Source organism: Furipterus horrens, unplaced genomic scaffold, assembly GCF_987537825.1.
Source record: "Furipterus horrens unplaced genomic scaffold, mFurHor1.1.pri manual_scaffold_15, whole genome shotgun sequence".
NCBI lineage: Eukaryota > Metazoa > Chordata > Mammalia > Chiroptera > Furipteridae > Furipterus > Furipterus horrens.
In genome coordinates, this window is record NW_028327185.1 from 18,543,188 (window position 1) to 18,567,645 (window position 24,458).

At 39.0% G+C, this 24,458-nt stretch overlaps 1 protein-coding gene across 2 annotated transcripts; it reads left to right on the forward strand.

The window, feature by feature from the left end:
- The first annotated feature begins 247 nt into the window (after positions 1 to 247).
- Positions 248 to 24,350, forward strand: TSNAX (translin associated factor X). Of its 2 annotated transcripts, none has more exons than XM_090263433.1 (6): positions 248 to 396; positions 852 to 956; positions 3,485 to 3,599; positions 4,746 to 4,876; positions 18,379 to 18,506; positions 22,346 to 24,350. In XM_090263433.1, the coding sequence occupies exons 1-6, from the start codon at positions 381 to 383 to the stop codon at positions 22,721 to 22,723; spliced, it is 873 nt and encodes a 290-aa protein (XP_090119559.1). In that variant the 5' UTR covers positions 248 to 380; the 3' UTR covers positions 22,724 to 24,350. The 2 variants fall into 2 exon arrangements, with proteins under 2 accessions (XP_090119559.1, XP_090119560.1); XM_090263434.1 differs by having other exon boundaries at positions 858 to 956.
- The last annotated feature ends 108 nt before the right edge of the window (positions 24,351 to 24,458 follow it).

Below are 24,458 nucleotides of genomic sequence, written 5' to 3' on the forward strand. Positions count from 1 at the left end.
TCCATCTTCACACAGATCTCACCTCCAGGTAGACAGATGATTTTATTTACTAGCAGCGCCTGCGGTAAAGCGTGTAGAGTCGCTTCTGTTGTTAGGCACGGCAGAAGGCAGGCGCGAGGACGGCGCGCGGGCCCTAGATTCCCCCCCCCTCCCGGGCCGAGCGCGGGGCGGAGCCAGTGGCGGCGAGGCTGGGACGCAGGCCGGAAGTGTGCGAGGCCGAAGGCAGAGGCTTGAGTGGCTGCGGGCGCGCGCTTCCGGCCCGTGCGTCAACGTCGGCCGGATGCAAAGGGCGCCTCGGGAGGTTCTTCCGCCTCCGCCTTTCGCACTCTTCCAGCTAGGAGGCCCTCAGTCCTTCTCTTCTCATCGTAGACCCTGACGACATGAGCAACAAAGAAGGTGGCGTCCTCAGCATCGCTGAGCGTTATTTATCCAAAGGGGGAGGACCGTTAGGGTTTTTTGTCGGATTTCCCCTTCTCTCCCGAGGGATGCCCTTGCCACTTGCAGCCTGGGGGCGGCGGCCCTGGCGACTTTCCCGGCCACACTAGCCCTCTTTAACACCTGTCACTTTTCTTAAATGCACGAGCTGGTTTTCAGAAATCCTAGTTGGGTAATTACTCCGCCTTTTACCAGATCGAGGGACCTATTGGTGGTGCCCTGGTTGAGCGAGCTGAGGTTTGGGGGAGAGAGCCAAGGCTGCTTTTCCGTCAGTCGGCCGAGAAAGCCGCTTAAGGCGACGGCCCCGCGGGCGTCTGGCTTTAAAGGAAGGAAGGCGTTTGCCTGCCTGCGCTACGTTCTGTTACCTCTTGGCGATGGAAGGGCCTGTCTGACTCCTTTCTCCTTCTCTGCGTAAGGATCAGGAGGGTTCAGGAAGAGGAAGCACGACCATTTCCCCCATAACCAGAGGAGAGAAGGGAAGGATGTGAATGCATCTTCGCCTGTGATGCTGGCCTTCAAATGTAAGTTCCCTGTGACGTAAGTCGGAGGAGAACTAAAGAGGTGGCCGCAAGGATCCTTTAGCCATTGCTGGTCGCAGGAAAACAGCCTCTTAAGATTTAAGATGTGCGTATGTGACTTTTACTTTCCTGGAGGTTTTGGATGCTGCTCGGTCGGCTCTGAAAGTCAAGATTAAAACGTCTAGGCTTTTTCTTTTTTCATTACCCTTTCGCAGGTAAACGTGGTGTAATCGACATGAGACGTGCCATGTAACCAAAACTTAGCCCGCACCTGTTATGTCAGGGTCCCTGCGCTGCTGGGTGACTCCCGGCTGTGCGACCGCCCCTGCGGGTGATGGTGCAGCCTGCGCTGTGCTCGTGGGAGCCCTACTGCCCTAGGACTTGAAGCGCAGTAGGTTTGTTGACACCAGTATCAGCAAAGACGCTGAGAAGTGTGTCGCCTTACCGCATCCCAGCGGCTAGACGTCGCTAGGCAATAGGAACTTTTCATCTCCGTCGTGATCTTAGGGGACCGCCCTTGTATAGGAGGTTCCCCGTTGACCACCTCGTCATTATGTGGCACATGAGTGTATATAGCAGGTGTATGTATGCACGTGTGATTAGTTTCCTAAGTGTGTATTGGTTGTGTTTCCTCAACTAGATTTCGGAAGACGGACTTTTTTTGACCGTAGCACTTTGCACAGAGTGGGACGGCCGTTACTAGTAAATCTTGGCTGGCTGGATGGGTGGCTAGATCAATTGATAGATATGTATTCACAGTTTCCTTTTTCAAAATATATTAACTTGGTCAAATTGTTCCTCGATTCAAAACAGAATGAAAACAAAATTCTTCTCCTTCATCCAACATCCTGTACCTTCTGGTTGCGGGAGCCTGAGAGGCGCTTAGCAGTTGATTCTAATGTACAGTCATCTGAGGGCTTGATTGGGGCGGGAGGGCCCACCGCTGCAGACAAGCTGGGGCTTCTGCTAACAACCTGGGTCCGGTCCACGCGGACCCCTCTGTTGCTGCTCGAGTGTCCCACGGTGTGGCATTTGGTTTTCTCTAGACAGGGAGCAAGGAGGGAACCACGGTTCCGTGTGCCCAGTCTCGGACATCATATACTGGCACGCTTGCTGCGTTTCATTTGTGAGAAATGAGGCACTTTAAAAACTGCCTCGTGTTTAAGAGGCAGGGAATTACATTTTACTTTTTGGAGGGAGGAGGCACATCCCTTGTGGCTCCATTTTAAAATGACCGCAGCACCTGCAGTGATCTCCAGAGACGTCCGACGACAAGCTGCAGTCGAGCGGAGAGCACACTAATCACGGCTGTTCACGATGGGGCAACCAGCGGTCCCAGCAGTCCCCACCCTCCTACGCTGACACGCCCCATAGGGCGCCCCTGGGGCCGAGCACTGCCCCCTGCTTCGTGTTTCTGCCTGCCTTTTGCAGTTTTTTAAGCTTGGAACTGCTAACGGGGTGCACTCAGGTTCATCGGGTGAACTCTGGTTCTGTTCAAGACCTCACTCAAGTAGCTGCTTCCCTTCGAAAGCTTTCTGATTTTTCTCGCAAGCAAAGTTGGTGACAAACATCGCATTCCTTCCTTCATTCCGTATCCATTCTGTCATGAAATAGTTGTTGAAATAGTATGAGCAAGAAAAATGTGGGTTCTGCTTTCCTGAACCTTTTGCCTATATTATGGGATGATCACATTTTATTTGACTGTATCTCCATTTCATATGGTGCTAAGCTCCTTGACGAGAGGAACTGCCTCCTTTAATTTTGTGTTCATAGTGTCTAGTTCACAGTGGTCATTAATGTGTTAATAATAAATAAAAAATACATCTGATTATCTTGAAATATTAGGCAAAATCCTAGCCTAATTATTGTCTCAATAATAAAAGACCACCTGTATTTAGGTGCTTGTCAACTATGTATTTGTTTAATAGTTTATTCAAGTTCTGGGTTTTCTTTATTGATGCAAAATGAACTTACTGAGTTCTCCTTACAGGACAGGCATTTTGCTACGTCTTTGCAGTGACAATGCTTCCGAAGTACAGTGTTTATGGAGGCTTAAGTGGTTTACTGGTCTTTCAGTGACTAGGCTTGAAAATTCAGAAAGTTGGTGGTGTTAAAAGTTATAAACTTCTAATTTCCCGTTTCTTCTGGGAGGATATTTATATTGTATGTGATAAGGTAATTAAAAGAAACTGTGTTACTTAGGGAGGTAGTTGCAAGTATTTTTTTAAGTAGTTATATGTGATAATTTTGTGGTAAGCCCATGTTTACCAAACCAGATTTTTTTTACAATATATACATTTTGTTATAAGGCTCTGAGTGGTAAAGCCCAGTTAAGGCATACCTGTATATAAAGAAAGAATATTTTGGTTACTAGCAGAGTCTTTGATTTCCAAGTATTTTAAAAATAAATGATATGATTTTATCTTCTTTATTGAGTAAATAATAGTTGTTTTATCATGCATGGTAACTATTGTTTGATAAGCTTTAATTGTAGAATATGCACGCTTATGTTCATAATAATGTATTCTTAGCATTTCAGCAGGAACTTGATGCAAGACATGATAAATATGAGAGACTTGTAAAACTTAGTCGGGACATAACTGTAGAAAGTAAAAGGACAATTTTTCTGCTCCATAGGATTACAAGGTGAGTGGATATCTTTAAAATTTATCACAGTTGGATACAATTTGATGTTTTATACATATTGTAATACTTTACCTCACTGGATGTAACTAGCTGTTAGAATATTCTGTGCCTTCTTTTGTCAATATTAGGATCAAAGTAGGTTAACAGCAGGCAGGTTTTAAAAATGAACGTTTTCTTTAACAGATATAGGTAGATATCTTTTTCTTCACCAGTGAACTTTGGTAGTTTGTGTCTTTCAAGGAATTCTTACATCTCATAATATTTCTTCATTATTGTTTTATTTATGTGGGATCTGTAGAGACGTCTCTCATTCCTGATGTTGGTAATTTGTATCTCCTCTTTTTCCTGATCTGTCTGGCTCAATTTTATTGCTCTTAACCCAATGTTGGTTACATTGACATGGTCTATTTTCCTATTTTATGTTAAACTGATTTGTGTTTTTCCTTTGTGAGCTTGCTTTGGATTCATTTGCTGCTTTTTTTCTAGTTTCTTAAGGTAGAAGCTGAAATCAGAGAAGAAACTTCTTTTCTAGTGTAGACATGTAGTGCTATAAATTCCCTTTTAAGTCTCTAAGTATGCTTTAGCTGCATTCTGTGAATTTTGATGTGTTTTTTTGTTTTTCATTTTTATTCAGTTCAGACTGCTAGGCTCCATGTAGGTCTCTTGCTTCTGCACTGCTGCTTGGAAAGTTTCCAGGCAACAAGATGGGACACTCTGTAGGGCCCATGTCCTTTTTTCCACCTCTCTCTCAGGGGTCACTGTCCTGCTGCCTAGTGTCCAGTGTCTGAAAATCATAGTTTTGTACATATTTTTTTCTTTTTAGTTGTTTGTGGTGGGAGGATACTTTCTGTCCATGTTACTCCATCCTGACCAAAAGCAGTCATCTCTAGATGTCATGTTTTTTGGACATAATTTTTCTTATAGTTGTGATTATAATATACATAAAACCTTTGTGTACTTCTTTTTTTTCACTTAATTGTATATTATAGCATTGTTCATGTTTTTAAAGAGCTCAATTATAGATTTCAGTTAGTATCTGAATATGTACAACATTTAGGTCTGTATTGGTGATAATTAGGTTATTTCAGATTTTCACTATAATATATCTGGCTAATGTTTTAAAAGTTCCCAATATCTTGATTGTAGTTCTCCTGATATGGAAGAAATATTGACTGAATCAGAAATTAAGTTGGATGGTGTCAGACAAAAGATACTGCAGGTGGCCCAGGAGCTCGAAGGGGAAGACATGCATCAGTTCCATAGAGCCATCACTACAGGCAAGTCGGGGTTCTCTCCAGTGCTGACGTCATCTTTAAAAGTAGCCTGTGACATGATTTATGTGTGTGTTGCATGAATTGATACTTGACGAGATGATAATTGACTTAAAAAATTGAGACTGCTGAAAAAAAACATTGGGACTGCTGAATGGTAATGTAAAGGTAATCCAAAATCATTTAATTGGCTTTATTTTTCAAACTGTGCAGTGACAGTCATTGATAGATTTTTAATAAAAGTCTGTTTCCTAGTAACTGTTTTCTCAGTTACTTTATTCCTGAGTGTGTAGGGTGAATTCAGACAAGGTACATCTCATTCTCTAACACAGATGTGTCTCACTGATGGCTCAAAGTTTCAGCTTTAGTAGGTTCATAAGGAGAATATATCACCTAGGCAGGTGGACCCAAACATCTCATAGTGTGACTCCATCCTGGAAATTTTAGAATAGCACTGAGCTTTATATTCATTTAAAAAATTCTGGAGAGTACTGGATTTTAGTGATTATCGCCATTTGTAAATTATAGTTGAACAAACACAGAGGTTAGGAGCACCAACCAACATCCCCATCCCTGGCAGTCAAAAATTCATATATAACTTTCCCAAAACTTACTTATTGCTTACTATGCATTAGAAGCATTCCTGATAACATAAGCAGTTGGTTAACACATACTTTGTATGTTATATGAATTATACTCATACTCTGTATTCTTAAAAATAAAGCTAGAGAAATATATTAAGAAAATCTCAAGGAAGAGAAAATACACTTATAATACTGTATGTATTTACTGGGGGGAAAAAAAAAGCCCATGTGTAAGTGGACCTGCACAGTTCAAACCCATGTTGTTCAAGGGCCCACTGTAGTTGCATAATTGTTTTTTTTTTGTTTTAAGTCCTCACCTGAGGGTATGTTTACTGATTTTAGAGAGGTTGGGAGAGAAAAATGAATTGGTTGCCTCCTGTATGATCCCCTGGCTGGGGATTGAACCTGCAGCCTTTTGGTGTACGGGGCGATGCTCCAACTAACTGGGCCACCCCACCAGGGCTTCATTGTTTTTTTTTTTAATGTGAGTTCACTGACTGAAGAGATAGGTATAATTCAGATACCCCAAAATGTGAAAAAATAAAGATTGATTGATATTTATAAAAGTATGTGAAAATTCTGTTTCTATCAAATGCTGATTCCACTGAGCTCAGGTCAATTCCAACTGAAGCCAGATCAGTGGGAAATAAGTTCATTTCGTATTTTCTCAGTATGTGTCCAATTTTAGTCTAAACATTTAAAATTTCAACACTTGTTTTTCAGCAATGTTGACTTGTAGTATGTGGAAATGTCTTTTTTGTTCAATAATTATATATTTTAAGGTATAATGGAATACAATATTATATTTGTCTCAGGTGTACAGTATAATGACTTGATATTTTTATATATTGTGAAATGACCACCGTAGTAAGTCTAGTTAACATCCATCTTCATGCATAATTACAGAATATTTTTCTTGTGATGAACTTTTAAGGTCTCAGCAACTTCCAAATATGCCATACAGCATTATTAACAATAGTTGCTGTACTACACATTACATCCCTGTGACTGACTTATTTTATGGCTGGAAGTTTATACCTTTTATCCCTTTGCCCATTTTGACCACATCCCAGCCCCTGCCTCTGGCAGCCACTTGAAATGTTTTTTGATATCAGTAAGAGAGTACCTGTATGTATCAGTTAAAGCTGTGGGGCTGGGGGTGTTATCAGAAACTGAAGTGATAACTCAAACACTTCTGAGGAGTCAGTATACTATGTTCCCAAAGGAGATACATTCCCATCCTCATAATTTATGATTTACTAGCAGAGACTTATTTGGTGTTTTAAATATAACAGCACACCTAATAAAAGAGATTTAATGGATTCAGTTTGTGTTGTCAAGTGGTGCCTTCTTGACTGTGACAAAGTTGCCAGGGTTGGGAGAGGAGAAGTTCAGCAACATTTGAGGGAAGATGGGCACAATGAAACCTCAAAGAAGCCTCTAGAAGAAAACATGAGAATGTCTTCATGACCTTATAGAAGGAAAGATTTTTTTTTAGTGACACAAATAAACATTAACTGCTAAAAGAAATATGATCAGTTGAATTTCATTAAAATTAAGAAATGCTTTTTATCGAAGGAGATCAAGAGAGTGGAAAGGTGGCTCTGGCCAGGGAGCTCTGTTGGTGAGAGCGTTTTCCCCATGAGCCAGGGTTGCAGGTTTGATCCCCGGTTGGGCACATATGAGAATTGACCAATGAATGCATGGGTGGGTGGAACAGCAAGTCGATGTTTCTCTCTCTCTCTCTCTCTCTCTCTCTCTCTCTCTCTCTCTCTCTCTCTCTCTCATAACAACAACAAAAAATTAAATAGTTAAAGAAATTGAGAAGTCAGGCTCAAATCTGAGAGAAAATATTTAAATACAAATTTTGGATAAAGGACTCATGTACAGAATATATGAAGAATTCGTACAAATCAAAAAGAAGACAATTTAAAAATGGTGGGCAAATTTGAATAGAGGCCTCAAAAATATTCAGATGGCTAATAAGCATCTGAAAAGGTGCTCAGCATTGTTATTCACTAGTGTAATTCACAGTGAAATGCCATTCACTCAGCAGCATGACTGAATTATGAGTACCACTTTTAAAAACTTCGGGGAAATCTAGCTAAAAAGGTGTGCTTTATGATCACTTCTGGGCATGTTTATGTTACCAAAAGATGTGTGAGAAAGCTTATAACAGCTATAGTCAAAATATCCTAGAACTGGAAAGTGACCCAGGGGCCTGTTACCCAAAGCATGGGTAAATTGTGGTATAGCTATACAAGGTAATACTGTATAACAAGAAAAGATGATAAACATAAGCAGCAGCGAATATAAATCTCACATACATTCTGTTGGATAAAATTAGCAGACATAAGAGTATCTGTTGTAAAATTCTATTTATGTGAAGTTCAGAAAGAGGCAAAGTTAATCTAGGGAGAGTAAAGGCAGAGTAGTGGTTACCTCAGGGTGGAGGTTGGGGCAGGGGTTATTGACTGTAGGCACGAGGGAACTCTGTGGAGCGATAGAAATGTTTTATATATTTATCTGGGTGGAGACATTTAAGGTTTATATACTATACCAGTTGTAATTTATAACTTTTTTTAACCAAGGAAAGTCAGTAGTGCCTAATGAGTGCTCAGCTCCTTTTCCAGAACAGTTCTTTGCGTCAGGAAACGGCATCAGCACTAATTCTCTTGATGGCAGCCTTGCATCGGGAAGGAAGCGCTGCGCTCCTGGTGGGAGTTCAGGTTAGGACGGTAGTGACTTGGGAGGCGGCTTTGCTCAGGTTTCCCCACCGCACTGTGTCGTTGAGGAGTACCCTAAACACCGTATTCTGTTTTAGGCTTTTGTTTATGGTTTGTAAGTTTCCTTTGAAGATCACCTACTCACTTTTCCAGTAGAAGTCTTTAAAAGGAGGTTGTTTAAATTGAAGCAATAAGGACTTTTTTTTCCTTAAAAGTTAAGGAATAAATCAATCAAATGAAGAGGTATCTGGGACTTAAAAATTTGCTGACAGGTATTTTATTTGATAGCATACGGTTATTTATAATTAGAGTAGTGTTAACAATATGATGCTTATGAATAGCTTGCTGCTTGTAATTGTTAAATGCTTGTTTTGGTGTTACTCCAAGTAGTTGTTCTTTTGACTTGAAGATAAAACAATTCTGGCACTGAACTAAAGGGCTTCTGTGCTTTTCCTCATTAAGAATAGTGCTAATGGCACGCAGAGCATTTCCCTGAGGGATACTTGTGTGCGCTCAGACACTGAGTATCCTACTCATAATTGAATAACAAAAAGTTAGGTCTGTTTTCTACACATTTCTTATCAGAGTAGATTGCAGATTGTCCCAAGGGATGCTTAAACAAATGAATGCATCATTAGTTGCTTGAAATAAGTCACTTAAAATTTTTTTGTGCCCTGTTGTGTTTTTGTTTTGTTTTCTCTCCTATTAGAAAAAATTAACAGTTGGGGAAGAGTGTCCTCCATGTCAAAGGAAAAAAATTTATATGTGTATTTTAGTGTATGTCACTGTGAAAATGACAAAAATTGTCAATTATGAGACATTTTGGTACATGGAACTAAGTTCAGAGCCTAACTGATATTTGGTGGATTTTAACTTTTTCCTGAGTATATTTTGATTTTGTTTGAAAGCATTCATTTGCCTAATTTGAAAATAATTTTACAACTGAAGGAGTGGTCTGAGGCCACCAATTCCCACTACATCATTTTCTAAAGAAGCTTAGTGATGGTCTTGGACTCTTGGACTTGAATCTGACTTGTTTTGTCTGCTCTTACACACTTTCGCTAGACCACCTTCTCTCTGCTGGCTCTATTAGTGCTGTATTCTGTAATTGTTTTCTCCAAAGCCAAAGGCTTTTACTTGAAGATCTGAGATTCTATACTGGTTCAAAGACACTTGTACGGCCTTTTATTTTACTTACGTGGGTAAGTAAAATAGAGGTAGTTTAAGTTTGCACTTAAATGTGAGATGATTCAGTAAACAGTTTTCGTGACTATTTTAATAAGTGTATATATCATACTGCAAACTTCCGTGAGGAATGCTGTGACTATGAGAAAATTTCCGTAGGCATGTTCTGGTTACAGAAACTCAGTTTGTAAACATTCTTTTTTGGTAAATGTCTAGTACACACTGCTTAGACTGTCCAAGTATATGAAAGTCTTTTAGCTCAGTTTCTCTTTTTGCCTTTGAACGTTCCTATTGTTTTTCCGAAATTTTCTTTCAGAAAGTTGCTCTTTTGAGCCTAGGCCTGTCAGTCAATAAGGATGGGGCTACTTAGGGAACATGGAAGAGAGCTTCTTAACTCAGTTTTGGACACATGCACCAGGTCAAAGAAGTCCTTATTCTTGGCAAACTATCTTAATTTATAATGTCATAGTTGGCTAGAGAATAGTGATCCATTAACATAATTTGCCTATTACTTTTTGTTTTTAAAGAATTTATTTATTTACCTTTAGAGAGGGGGAAGGGAGGGAGAAAGCAAGGAAGAGAAGCATCCATGGGGGAGAGATACATGGATCAGTTGCCTCTTGCACGCCCCCAGCTGGGGACTTGGCCTACAACCCAGGCATGTGCCCTGATTGGGAATTGAACCAGCAACCTTTGGGTTTGCGGACCGGTGCTCAATCCACTGAGCCATACCAGCCAGGGCAGCTATTACTTTTTACAGTTATGTCTTATGTTTGACTAGGGTAACGTTTTGGAATAATAATAGCCTCTTTCACTTGTGAGTTAATACATTGAAACAAAAACAAAAGAAGAGCAAAATATCCCACTGCTTTCTAAGTTATAGTATATTGTCTAACAAAAATTAATACCTGCCCTGGCTGGTTTGGCTCATTGGATTGAGCACTGGCCCATGAACTGGAGGATCACTGATTTGATTCCCAGTCAGGGCACATGCCTGGGAGGCAGGCCAGGTCCCCAGTTGGGGGAGTGCGAGAGGTGACCACATGTTGATATTTCTGTCCCTTTATTTCTCTCTCCCTTCCCCTGTGTCTAAAAATAAATAAAATCTTAAAAAAAAATTTAATACCTGTCATTCTTATTTTAATTATTTTCACTTCAGTGTAATTCAGCAATTACAAGGGAGGGTCCTTGTGCCATATCCTGGTATGTTATTCTGTGTAAATCCTCCAGTGTAGGCTGATGTTTGTACTCAACAGATGAGGGTATTGAAGTGCAGTAGAGCTGACAAGCCTGCTTCCCTTCATTTACATAGCTAGTAAGAGACCGAATTGGCTTTAGGATCTAGAAGCCTCGTTTTAAGCCTGTGCTTTCTGTAATGCCGCTGTCCTGTTTGGAAGAAGGCTAGAGGCAGGGAGCTGAGCAGGAAGGCTCTGGTGGTCATTCTGGGTGTGAAATGAATAGGGCGCCCGTTTGGCATTAGCCGTGGGGTGGGGAGGAAAGGGCATGCTTTTAGGATTTGTGGGGATTTTGTTTGTGTGTTTGTTTTAAGTTCAGGGGAAAGAGAGTAGTGTAGGAAAACCTTTCAGTTTCTGGTTTGGTCATTTGGTTGAATGGGGATATTCCTCATGAGGAGGAGAAAGTAGGAAGACAGAATGGGTTTTGGTTGGTTCATTGGAAATCATGGGGCATGCAAGTGGCTGCCTAATAGGCAGTTGGGTCTAGTGAACTCTGGGTGGAGGACTAATCTGCGGTTACAGCCTTGGAGTCATCAGCTTAAAAGCTGTAGTTGGATTTATAGACATGGACATGATTGTCCAAGGAGAGCCCAATGCTGGGTTCTGTGGAACCTTTACTAAAGGAAGCGGAATAGAGTATTTGATGGAATAAGTTCCTTGAAGAATCGAGAGAGGAGGGGATCCAGAGCTTAGGTAGATTGACAAGCTTTATATAGGAGGAAGGCCACTTCTTTGGAGATGGGCAGTTACGGATGGATGTAGAGGTAGGCAGTTGAGGACCTTCTTGCTCAGTCACCTTTTCCATGTGCTGAGGAGGGATGGGAGTCGGCCGGTGGGTTGGAACTGGGAGACTGGGGATAGAAATTGACTGAAGGGATGAGGCAGGAACTTAACCAAGAATATTTAATAGTTATTGTTAATCATTTGTGAATGTTTAACCTGATCAATAAATGTGATCTTTTCTGTACAGAAATAGGAGTGAATGCAGTGGCAAGTGGGATTAATTCAGGGTCAGGGTCTTTCTGGTTAGTTGCCCAAGGACGACAGTGGGAGAAGCAGGCAGCATTTAGCTTGGTATTGTGTTGTGGTTGTTAACAGTGACACATACTTGTGTCTGTGGGTAAGTAGAGTATTATCAATGGTGCTGAGTGGTAAACTTAATTCATAATACACGTTTAAGCCTATCTGGTTTATCCCAGAAGCCAAACGAGCACGGTGACTTAAGACACTGGGTAGGTGGCCACAGAGTGCCACAGGCTGGTGGCTTCAACAGCATGCCTTTATTTCCTCACAGCTCTGGAGGCTGGAAGTCTGTGATCCAAGTCCTGTGTGCAGGGATGGTTTTTTCTTCGGTTTAGTGATGGCTGCCCGCTTTCTGGATCCCCACGTGGTCTTCCCCTCTGTGCGTGGGTGGTCACATTGTCCCTCCTAATCTCCTGTAAAAACACCAGTCAGATTGCATTAGGACCCACCCTTATGGCCTCATTTTGACTTAACTGCCCTTTAAAGGCCCTGTCTCCAATATAATTGCCTTATGAGGTGCTAGAGGTTAGGGGTTCAGCGTGAATTTGGGGCGGGTGGCATAATTCAGCCCATGACATACTTCTTGGTTTGTGCACTGCAGCTAGAGGGCAGGCTGCAGAAACTGTTCTTTTTGGTTGGGGGGCCTGGGGAGTTGCTTTCTGTTGCTAAGCCCAGGAGCGGAGTGGAGACATTTGTGTTGTGCGCTGAGCTGTGGCCCTCTTCTGTAAACCTCCAAAAGAAATGCCCTAGGGGAGAAGCACATAGTATTTGGGAAGTTTACTGGGAACCAGAGATAGAAACAGGTGTTTCATTGGACTTACTGATAAGGAGCACAACTTGATCGTCCCCAGATGGGAGCCGGGGTGGAAGGCTGGCAAAACCATTGGAAGGGATAGAGACGCACACATTGGTAGTTATGAGTAGCCTTGGGGGTGTAAAGTACAGCACAGGGACAGAGTCCGTAATGTTGTAAGACCTATGCATGGTGTCTGGTGGGTGCTAGGTTTACTGGGGTGATCATTTCAAGGTATGTAGATGTCTAATCACTATGTTGTACACCTGAAACTAGTATAGTATTGTGTGTCACCCATTACTGAAAAATAAAGAAAAGTAATCATGTGTTTCATGCAGGGTATATTCCCTCAGGTTGCAGTAATAGGCTTTGAGGTGGGTTCAGGGAACTTTGCCTTAATTTGAGACGTACCCCTTGGTGGAGAGGGGAGCCGCTGTCTCTGCACATAGGGAAGGGGTCTGGGAAAGGGACTTGGTCCTGTGTCTTACTGAACAACCAGCGGACAGCACACACCCCTAGCAGGTGCAGTCACAAAACTTGCTTCTCTGCTCCTTCTGCTCCCCTTTCCCACAAAGGTTAGAGGAGAGGGGAGTGGAGGTGTGATGAGTGGCGGGGGGTGGGGGGGGTTGGGAGCTGAAATGAGGCAGGCAGAGACAGCCAAAGGAGGCAGGGTCCCAGTAACCTGACTGTCGTTTCAGCGCAGGAAGGACGAGTTCGATGCTGGTCCCAACAGCAAGTCATGGCTCAGGCAAGGGCATCATTTAGCTGGAGAAACACAAATCAAACAAAAGATCTTTCCAGCAGCATCTGAAAACTAAGAAGTGATTTGAGTTATCAGCATAAATTGATGAAGAATTTATGCTATATCTAATCACTTGCTAAGCAGTTTTATAATAATTGTAACTTAATGTAAGAGAAGAAAAGAAATTTAAAAATCGGGGTTTATATTGATTTATATAATAACTTATATTCCTGTTAAGAATATTTTGAAAATTTTGCCCTGACCAGTGTGGCTCAGATGGTTGGGTGTCATCTCACAAATGAAAAGGTCACAGGTTTGATTCCTAATTAAGGCACGTGCCTGGGTGCAGGTTTGGTCCCCGGTCAGGGCGTGTTCAAGAGGCAGCTGATTGCTTTTCTCTCCTTCCCTTTCCCCCTCTCTAAAAATAAGTAAATAAAAATTTTTAAAAACCCTCTGGAAATTATTCCAAGGGAGTAGACAGTGCTGACGAGACTTGTTTAAGGGATTGCTGTAGTGATGAAGTGAGGTGGGAAGAGAATGGGATTCTTTGGTATTCAGAGAGCCGGCTGGGGGGGGATTTAGAAGATTTCCAGATTGCTGTTCACTTTCACATTCAGTTATGTTTGCTTTTGATGGATAAAATTTACTCAACAAGGTGAGGTAGAAAGGGATTTTGCTGTCAGACAGACCCAGGCTTCTGATATTCTGAAATGTATGACTTTGGAACAAAGTATACAACCTGTTTTAATTTCAGCTTTCTTCCCTGTGAGATAGGAACAGTAATAGCTACCTCATAGGTTGTTTAGAAAATTAAATAAAATATGGTTATGGAACGTATTTCTTACTTTGGCACATAAATGTTAACAATTGCTTGTTTTCTTCCCTTTTGGAATTCAGCAGAATTATTAACCTGTGTGCTAAATTCTATTTTCATTTTGGATAAAAACTCATTAATACTGATCTGCTCAACCTGCGCTCTCTAGTGCTAAAGTAAAAGTCCTGTTCAGGTAGACAAAATCCAAATTAGGCAAAATAAAAGTTAGTGGAGTTCAATTTAGTTTTGCTGTTGGTGGTATAACTTCTCATGCTTCATAAGACTAAGGCCTATAGATATATTTATTTTCAGTGTACAGTTTATGTATTTGATAATAGATTTTTAGCAGAGTGGCTTCTGAATCAAACCTACATGTTATTTTATTTCAACGTTTCATGATCTGGTAAAGCTAACTTGAAAAATGCCGGGTGGTAGGTAGTCTTACAAATCGTTATAATAAATGCAATTTTAAAAAATGAAGGTAATTTATGTAACATAAAATTAGCCCTCTTAAATTACATAGTTCAGTGGTTTTTAGTAAAATTGCAAGGTTCTTATCCTCGATATCCAGCTATCACCACTACCTAATTCCAGAATATTTTTATCACCCCCAAAGAAACCCTTTATCCATCAGCAGTCAGTCTTTGTTTCCATTCCTGAACTCTATAAGAACCACCAACCCACTTCCTGTCTCCATGGAGTTGCCTATTCTGAAACATCTCATATAAATAGAATCATGCGATACATGGCCTTTTGTGCCTGGCTTCTTTCACTTAGCATAATATTTTCAGTGTTCCCCTATGTCATAGCCTGTATCAGTGCTTTATTCCTTTTTTATGGCTGAATACTATTCCAGTGTGTATATATACTACATTTTGTTATCTGTTCATCAGTTGATGGACATTTGGGATGTTTTACTTTTTTGGCTGTAGTGAATTATGCTGCTGTGAACGAAAATTTGTCTACACATGTGAACGTACGGTTTCAGTGCTCTTTGGGATACACCTTGGAGCGGAATTGCTGGGGCAGATGGCAAACAAATTTTTTAAATACTAAAGCCTACAAAGAAAGTGGAGACATGAAATTCAAATTTATAATGAAACCTGTTATCTGTTCACCTTCATGTATGGTTTTTGATGGAGATTTAGACTGGATGTATATTGCTTAAATATTATAAGAATAAGTAAAAATAATCAGAAGCCTTTAATTGGGTTTCCTTGCATATGTTCTAATAGAAGAACAGGAGAAAAATAACAAATTACATAAAAGCAGCCTACAGACTTGTCTCTTATGGGCAGCTGTTTCTGTAAATAATTCTAATTGGATTTCATCCAAGGCAAAAGCAGAAGGGGAAGGCATTGTTTGATGGGATATGGCAGTAGGTTGACATTTTTCACCTTGGGGATTATTCACTGAAAATAGCGGATGTCCTTTTCATCAAGTTGAAACATAACTTGTTTAAACATCCTTTTACCTAGATGTGACCAGAAATGCTTTTCACTGTTTGGGGCCAGATGTCCTTGAACTTTATGGTATATCACGAAACATAATTTCTATGGAGTAGAAACAGCCACTTCATCTCCGAAGTAACTTTACTCAAACACATCCCAAGGGCAGCTTAAATAATGACTTTAGGTGTACTTGACAATGTCGTATTTGGTAGCCACCCACATTAACAGAGATTGATGACACAGATGAAATTTGAGAGCTCTTGTTCTATATCCTATTTTCCTCCCCTGTACAAAACAAATCAGATAAAACTCTTAAGACTTCTAATTCCTGATGTCATCAGTTTGAACTTTAATCTTGTAAGAATATTTCTTTTGTAGTGGATTGCAGTGAGATAGTTCTGAAGATTAGAATATCAGATTTTAAAAGACTTTTGTGAAAGCACTTAGAGCTTTATAAAGTTAGGGAGCGGAAACTTTCTATCTATGAAGTGCTATCTTTGGGGATAGGGAAAGAGCAAAGTCGTAAGGGCGTGATCTGTGCCCTCAAAAGCGCTAGGGTGCAAAATAGGTGATCATCGGCTGTTTATAATCCAAAGCCAACTGAACATGATTGAAGTGAAAGTTTACAGAGTGGGTATGAAGAAATGAGGGTTTATCAAAACATTTAACCTCTTTTTACTGGTAGAAAAGGATTTGAGAGAGGTCACCATAGGCACTGAAGAGCACGGAATCATAAAGTTGTACAGCATGAGAAACTATAGAAGAAGGTTAAATAAAGCATGGAGAAAAGCTGGGAAGTACAAAGGGAAGCTGGCCCCAGGGACATACGAAGTGCTACTCGCCAGCTTGAGCTGCTGGGGGCCCCCCACTGAGAAGGCTGCTGGGGGTGGGGTGCACACCAGAACCTGGAAGAAGCTTTTTCCTCCTTTGCTGGCCTTCAGTGCCCTCTCCCAACCAAGTGCCATGTCTTGCCAGCTGGCAACAGAGGAACGTTCTAGGATCCACCTCCATTATCGAAATAATGGAGCGGAGAGACAGTAAGTTGACAAGTGGCACATCTGTTATTGGTCTTGCAGTTTTTTCCAGTGTTTGCTTTAATGATTTTGTAGTGACGAACACCCTTGCGCGTACCTGCACACCTCTCTTCTTGCTTAGCTCGTTCCTAAGAGCGAACCTAGAGCATATTTATGTGGTGAGTGGCCGTTGAGTTTTGCTTTTCGCTTTTGTATGCAAGAAGTATTTCTGGAAGGAAACGAGAAATCTAGATTGTCTTTAGGGAAGGGAACTGGATGGCCATCTATTCATAAAACTAAAATTTTAAATATTTTTATTGTAAATATAAAAGATTTATCTGTCTTGTTAAACTCGAATTTTTTGTTCATTTCTCAGCGTGTTGTGGTTTATTAAAGTGTCCTTTTCTACCATGTCCTGTTCTGTGAGCCGAAGGCATCTATTTTCTGACCTTTATCATCATTTGCAGCTCAAAAAGAGTCAGGATATTTTCATTTAGTTGTTTCCTCTTATTGCTGTCAAAACCAGGTCATCCATTTCTCTTTTTGCCTTTGACCTTGTGTAGCATTTGATGTGACCGTACCACAGTGGTCAGTCTCCTCAACACTATGGCTATCTAGCCTGATTTGTCTTTTAAAGATTTTATTTATTTGAGAGGGGGAAGGGAGGGAGAAAGAGAGGGAGAGAAACATTGATCGGTTGCCTCTTGCACACCCACAACCAGGAATCTGGCCTGCAACCCAGGCAGGTGCCCTGTCTGGGAATCAAACCCATGACCTTTTGATTTGCAGGATAACGCCCAACCCACTGAGCCACACCAGTCAGGGCTGTAGGTCAGTTACTAGGAAGTTGTATGAGTAGATGGACTTTGTTGCACAAAGTGTTACAGAGACAAGTACTGATGATTCTAAGTTCGGAATTTTCTTTCTATAATCAGAATTCATGTGTTTACAATAAAGCCTTCAAAAGAAGACTAGGCAATTTCTTAACCTGACAAAAATGATAGTCACTTAAAAAATAGTTTTCCCCTATATCACCTTATAGGTTACAGTATAAGAAAATAATATTGAACATTGTGGCTATAGACTTTAGTTGTTTTAAAACACTTGAAAAGGTATTTATAGTATAATTTTTGAACTTTAACAAATTTATTTTTAATTCAGTGTGAATTTCATAGAACTTTTTAAAAAAATTTTCTTGAATTTATTGGAATGACAATGTTTAATAAAATTATATAGGTTTCAGGTGTACAGTCTATAATTCATCATCTGTATATTGTATTCAGTATTCACCACCCAAATAGAATTTTCTTCTTGTACAAAATTGTATTATTTGTTAGCTCTTTTTTTAAACTTAAGCTACTAAAACAGGAGGTATCTATTCTTAGATTCATTTTGAAGGAGAAAAATAGTATTTTGTATTTTCACATTGTAATCTGCATTATTTAAAGTTTTTTACTTAATAGAATTTTAAGAAAGATCAAAATGATCTTAAATGTTGTCTCATTTAATTATCTGTTTTGCTGCTTACAGGAGAAAAAATAATTCGTATAGTTTCTATTAAAGCCTACCAGAATTTTTATAAAGCCCTTTTTAAAAATTATTTAAAAAATTTTTTTCTAAGAATCTTTGACACTTCTCTGTAGGAAAGAGAGCAGATTTTTAAAACTAATGACTCATGAAAGAAGAAATCGAGTACGTTTATATTCAACTGTCTATATATGGTTCAGTCACAGAGATATTTGCTCTGTTTTGTACTAGTCCCCACCATCCATTCCCTGGTGGTTCTTTGTTTTCTAATATCAGATCTAGTGCTCGCGTTGTGCTGTGGTTGGCATCCACTAAGCTTTGTTGAGCTAGGTGATGCTCCATTTGAAGTTCTTTATTATGATGTTCTTATTATGTACTGGTTGTTTCTTAGTGATTTTTTTGGTTGGTTTTTCAGGACTACAAGAATATGTGGAGGCCATCTCTTTTCAACACTTTATCAAAACACGATCACTCATCAGTATGGATGAAATTAATAAACAATTGGTATTTACAACAGAAGACATTGGGAAAGAAAATAAGACCGTAAGAGTTTAAAACCTTATTTCACATTTATTACATCAGTATATAACAGTGTAATGATTATAGGAGATTATACTAGGGGTAGAAATATTGAGAGGGAAATGTTCTTTCTAATGCATGGCTTTATAGATTTCCAACTAAGAACATGGCCTTTTTGAATATTTTAGTTAGTGGATAGAACAAGAACAGCTGTGGGTATGTTGAGAGAGAATAATTCTCTTTACCTAAAGCATTATTGAGTGGTTGCTGTGAGTTCCCTTTTGGTTTTACTGTGTATTTACTATACGCCCTTTATAAGCACTACGTCATGTCATCCTTTTATTAACCCAGGTAAGAACGATCACCCTCGTTTTACAAGGAAGGAAACAGGCTTTTAGGGAGTTGTAGTAACTATCGAAAACCACATAGCTCATAAGGGTGACAGCTGAGCTTTGAAACCAGGTGTCCTGAATCCAAACCAGTGCCCTGCGCACTGTGCCAGTGTTTGTCAGAGTGCGCCACAGGGGCCCCTGTGTCAGTGTCCACCCCGCAGGCACGTGCGAAGGCTTTAGGTGAGGCAGCGTGTGGCACGCGACAGGGAGTCCTCAGTAGCTCGTTGTCGTTACAGAAGCTCATATGAAGGTGTTACGTAGTGAGAGCTGTTAGACACCCAGTTCTTGATGTTCGTATCTGAAAATCGCGTCACATTTCTGAATTAAGGAAAGAGAAACTTTTGTAGTTGACGTTTAAGTAAGTACTTCTTTTCCCCGGATTTCAAGATATAATATTCAGGCAATGAGGTGGGATTTTGAATATTTGCTATTTCCTGAGATACCAGTATTCTTAAAGATAAAATTAAAGTTTTAAATTTAATTTTCATTTTTTTTTCTTTGTTTTATTATTTAAAAATTACTCAAGAGTCAGGATAGGGAGGCAGAAGATGGAAGAAGCTGTAGAAATAGTATTTTCTTGAATATTAACTAAAATGTTAATATTGGTAAGTGAGACTTAATTTGGCATGACAGAGATAAGCTTATTTTAAGGAAGCTATGTATTTTCTCAGTTTTTAAAATTGTATGACGTTTATTAAGGAGGAAATTCGTTTTGAGAGGTAAACATTTCTTTATAATTTTGATTTATTTAGTGAAGTTACCACAACTTCCTTTCAAGTTCTGATTCAAAGTCAAACTGTCAGGGCAGACAGTAAAGAAAAACTGAGCATAAATGTGCCGTTTTCAGGATGTGGGTAGTAAATTATTCTAAGGTTATGGTGTCATAATAATCATATACACTTTTCAAATTGTTAAGACCACATTTATAAATAATTTTTCCTTTTCGTGCCAAAGATTATTGATGCTAGAAGTTCTGGGAATTTGATAGCTGAATATATTTTGCTCTGATGTGCCTGTTGAGAATATTGTGAAAACCATTTAATTTTTTACAACTTTATTATGAAAAATTTCAAACACATGGAAAAGCAGAGAAAACAGTAACCCATAAACACCCATATACCAACAATCGGGATTCAGTCGTTGTCAACACTTTGCCATATTTACTGTATCTAAATATTTTTTGTTAATAAACCACTTTAAATTATAGATGTAATATTTCATCCCTAAATGCTTCAGATCCATCTTGAAAATCTATGTTTTAAGTAGTTTTCTTTTTCCTAGTTCCTATTATCAATCAGTAAAGCAGAATTGATTTCCTTGACATTGTTGAAATTTGTTAATTTTTTAACATCCTTTTTTCTCCAAAATCGACTTCTTAGTTATAACCAGGGAATTCTTTCTAATGATATAAATAAGAACAATAATATTTGAAACAAAAGTTGTTTTTATAAATGACCTATGAACTGCAACCCCAATTCCCTTACTACAATCTATGTACCCTTTCTAAAAAGATGCTAGTTCTCTGGCCAGGTAGCTCAGTTGAGTAGAACATTTTCCTGATACTGGAAGGTTGCAGGTTCAATCCCCAGTCAGGACATGTATAAGAAACAACCAATGAGTGCATAAATAAGTGAAACAACAAATTGATGTTTCTCTTTCTCTCTCACTCTCTCAAATCAATAAAATAAAAAAACAATAAAAATAAAAAGATGCCAGTTCTCTAACAGTTAATAGAAACTAAACGGAGCAGATACTTTTTTATGTCATGATGTAGTTTCAAAGGCATCAGAGTAATTGGGAAGCTGGCTTTGAATACTTACCCAGTTCTGTCATTAAGTAGCTGCATTACCTCTGGTGTTTCTTGAACCCCATCCCTTACACTTTACATTGAGAAGATTGGGCCCCATGGTCTTTGAAGAGTAATCCATCCATATTGAGTCATCTTCATAACAGCTCAATTTGACTGTCATTTCCTTAATTCTCAGTGACTGTTATCTATACATCAAGTTCAAGTGCCTTGATGTCACGTTATACTCCTGTCTGTCTTTCTAGATTCATCCTGTACTAATTCTTATTTTAAACTTTACTCAAAAGAAACACCTCACTAGTTTCTCAGCTGCGTATACAACCCAGTTCTTAACTGCATGCCTTTGCAGCTAGGTCCCTCTGCCTAAAACAGCCTCCAAGTGTGTTTGCATCTTCACCCAAGTCTCATACACACGCCTCATCCAGAAAGAATCCAATATATAGAGAGAAATGGATGTGCGAGGAGATTTATATGATGCTGGTAATGGGGATTGATAGCAGCTGACCTTTATTGAGTATTTACTTTATGTGGGGCATGATGCCAAGAACTTGGTAAATGTTATCCTTGAAATAAACCTCTGAGGTAGGTACTGTTATCCCGTTTTACAGATGAGGAAGCTGAGGTTTAGAGAGATGAAATAACTTGCCCAAGGGCATACACCTTTATGAAGCAAGGTCCTGGAAGAGGTGGGAGGAGATGGGTCAAGGTCATTTGGAAGAGTTAACCTCAAACAAGAGGAGGGACAACTCATCATCTGAGACTGGAGGATAGAAGGTAAAGATGGATGTGGACATAAATAAGTTTGTGTTTTTTGTAGGCATAAGGTAATTGAGAGAGCTTGTACTAGGTGATCTGGCAAATGACCAGGCCATTGAAAGTAGTCAGGATTGTCTACTGAGAGTGAAGAGGTTTGGGATGGAGTAGGGAGGGGGCTGAGGAGAGGAATGAGGTTTGGACTAGTGTTCAAGGAGACTGGAGAGAGAATCGTCTTAAGTATGAGTAGAAGGATTGGTGAGTAATTTGTAGGGGTACAAACTGTATATAGATGTAATTACTATTTTTCAGCTTAGCGGTACTCAATCATTTGAAAAAAGGACTAACAAAAGCAGGTTTTAATATTGATTCAGGCTTGTGCTTTTGCTGGATGCAGTAGAAAAATAGGAGTCTAAAGGAACTGAGGAGGGTGCAGCAGGAGAGTAATGGATGAGGAGGGTCAGTGCTGAGTAGGGATAGAGAAGAGGCCAGAAAGGGACTGCGGGGCCTCTTTGTGAATTGATCACAACTTGGAGGGCTTTGAGATCTGTCCCTATAAGTAAGTAATTGTTACGCACTAAAGTAAAGTAATTGGGCCTTATTTAAGAATGTTTTAATTTTATTCTGTATGTCAAGTGAAGTTGGAAATAGTTGATTTTATAATGATACAGTATTAGATTTCACAATTATCTTGAACTAATTTAATTTAGCTCCCTACCCAAGGCATGAATTCCTCTTGTAACATCACAAATGGTCATGAACAAAACAGATCATTTCATTTAGAGATTAGTATGGCTGATCGGCTTTTGATTTTGTACATTACAGTAAATATGATATATGCATGCATATTCACTGTTTTTCACAGTGTATTTCCTTTGTGTGTGTGTGTGTTTGTTTGTTTGTTTTACCAGCCCTCATCTGATGCTCAGGATAAAGAGTTTGATTCTTGGAGACTGAAAATCACACCTGTTGATTACCTCCTGGGAGTTGCTGATTTAACTGGAGAGTTGATGCGGATGTGTATCAACAGTGTGGGGAATGGGGACATTGACACCCCCTTTGAAGTGAGCCAGTTTTTACGTCAGGTTTATGACGGGTTTTCATTCATCGGCAACACTGGACCTTACGAGGTGTCCAAGAAGCTATATACCTTGAAACAAAGTCTGGCCAAAGTGGAAAATGCTTGTTATGCCCTGAAGGTCAGAGGTTCAGAAATTCCAAAACATATGCTGGCAGATGTCTTTTCAGTTAAGACAGAAATGATTGATCAAGAAGAGGGCATTTCTTAGAATGACATTCCTCAGTTATTCTCCTAAGAGAGACCAGTTTGTAAGACTGTTATTTAGTATTTCATTTGATTTTATTGTGGCTTTTACATAGAAAAGTTTCAGTTTTTTAAATTATATACAAGCTGTACATAAAATTATTGAATCATTTTCTATATCTTGTGAAAGCTTGCATACAAATGTTTGCATATATGCCTGTTTGAATTTTTGCTGGCTAAATTTCATCACTTATCTTTGTAATGTGTACATGCTTCAGAGCACTTTCTGCCATATCTGTTGTAATTTACTTTGTGTGAATGTTTGAGTGGTAATAATTAGTGGAAGCCATTTATAATTTAAGTTGGTGATTTTGTTATATGTAGAAAAGATTTCTTAGTTATACATCTGGACTTGAACTTTTTGTTTAAATTTCTTGGTACTCTTGTGTCGAGCATCCAAAATGGGCTTATTCCGTAGAACAGAATTAAAAATTAATAAGTTATTAATATACTTTAATTTTATGTGGCATTGTGGTAAGAATTCACATTATAATCTGGCTAATTTAGGCCATTTTTAATTCATGTGAATCAGCCTTCCAGAAAAGTTGATAGATGTTTGACAGATATCCAGATGTTAGTTTCTACATTTAACTTTTGTCCTTTTATCATAGGCAGTCTGATAGGGAATTGGAGCTAATATTGTAATATTTCTACTGGTGTTTGAACTGAATTATATACTTGTACATACAACTGAAAAGCTTTTAGCAACATTTTTGTTGTCTGTTACAGTAACATTAGGCATGTTTAGAGACTTTCCTTATTCTAGCATTGATAAGAAATTACATTTAAGTTATAATAATGAAGTTTTGAAATACTGAGTTAATCCAGACCTTTATGGTTGTCCAGTTGTATTTGCCGATAATATAAAAAGTTGCCAAAGAATATTTATCCTGTACAATTCAGCAATAAGACAATTGTCAACCCAGTTGGGAATAACAATGGTAATCTCTAGTTATATTTAGAATTGGAATTTGCCTACTGAAATTAATTATAGATTATTCCCTGTGATGTGAAACTGACTTGAGCAGACATTTCCATTTGGTTTTGTGAATTTTGAGAATCTAGATGCTGGATTTTATTTTTGGAAATACTAGCTGCTCTGTTTTTAAGGGCTGATTCTTTGAAAGTGTAATTTTTTTCCCAAAGAAAATTACCTGAAGGAAAATAAAACATAGGCATGCCTAATAAATTAGGTGTGTTTTTTCTTTGGTGATAGTGAGGTTTTTGTTTGTTTGTTTGTTTCCCTATTCAAAGACACATCGCTGAAATGTAGTCTCTTTACAGATTTTTGTTTCCTCTGCCTCTTGAAGTTAAATTTATGTTAAAAGTAGAATAAAACATGCCACTACCTATTCAGATTTCACAGTCTGATTATAATTACTGTATTTTAAAACTGTACTCAGTGTATTCGCTTAGAGCAAGCCGTTTTCACCCAGAGCACAGGATATTAGTTTCTGTAATATAAAAACACATGTTATCTGCCTTATTAAATATTCCTTTAAAAAAAAAAGTAAAATGATGATTGATGACTGTCTTACAGATGCCTAAAACTGAAGTCTTTGAATAAAATACTAAACACAAAGTTAATCTTATTTTTTAATTATATTGAGAAATACTTAATCAAACTGTTGTGTGATTTTTGACCCAAACAGGAAACCTAATAGAGACTTATCTTTATAGGGGAATGTATTAGTTCTTAA

Excerpts from the sequence above, each read along its gene's own strand:
- TSNAX (XM_090263433.1), top strand. Across the intron at positions 957-3,484 it reads TGTGATGCTGGCCTTCAAAT|CATTTCAGCAGGAACTTGAT; the intron begins GTAAGTTCCCTG and ends ATGTATTCTTAG. Across the intron at positions 4,877-18,378 it reads CCATAGAGCCATCACTACAG|GACTACAAGAATATGTGGAG; the intron begins GCAAGTCGGGGT and ends TTGGTTTTTCAG.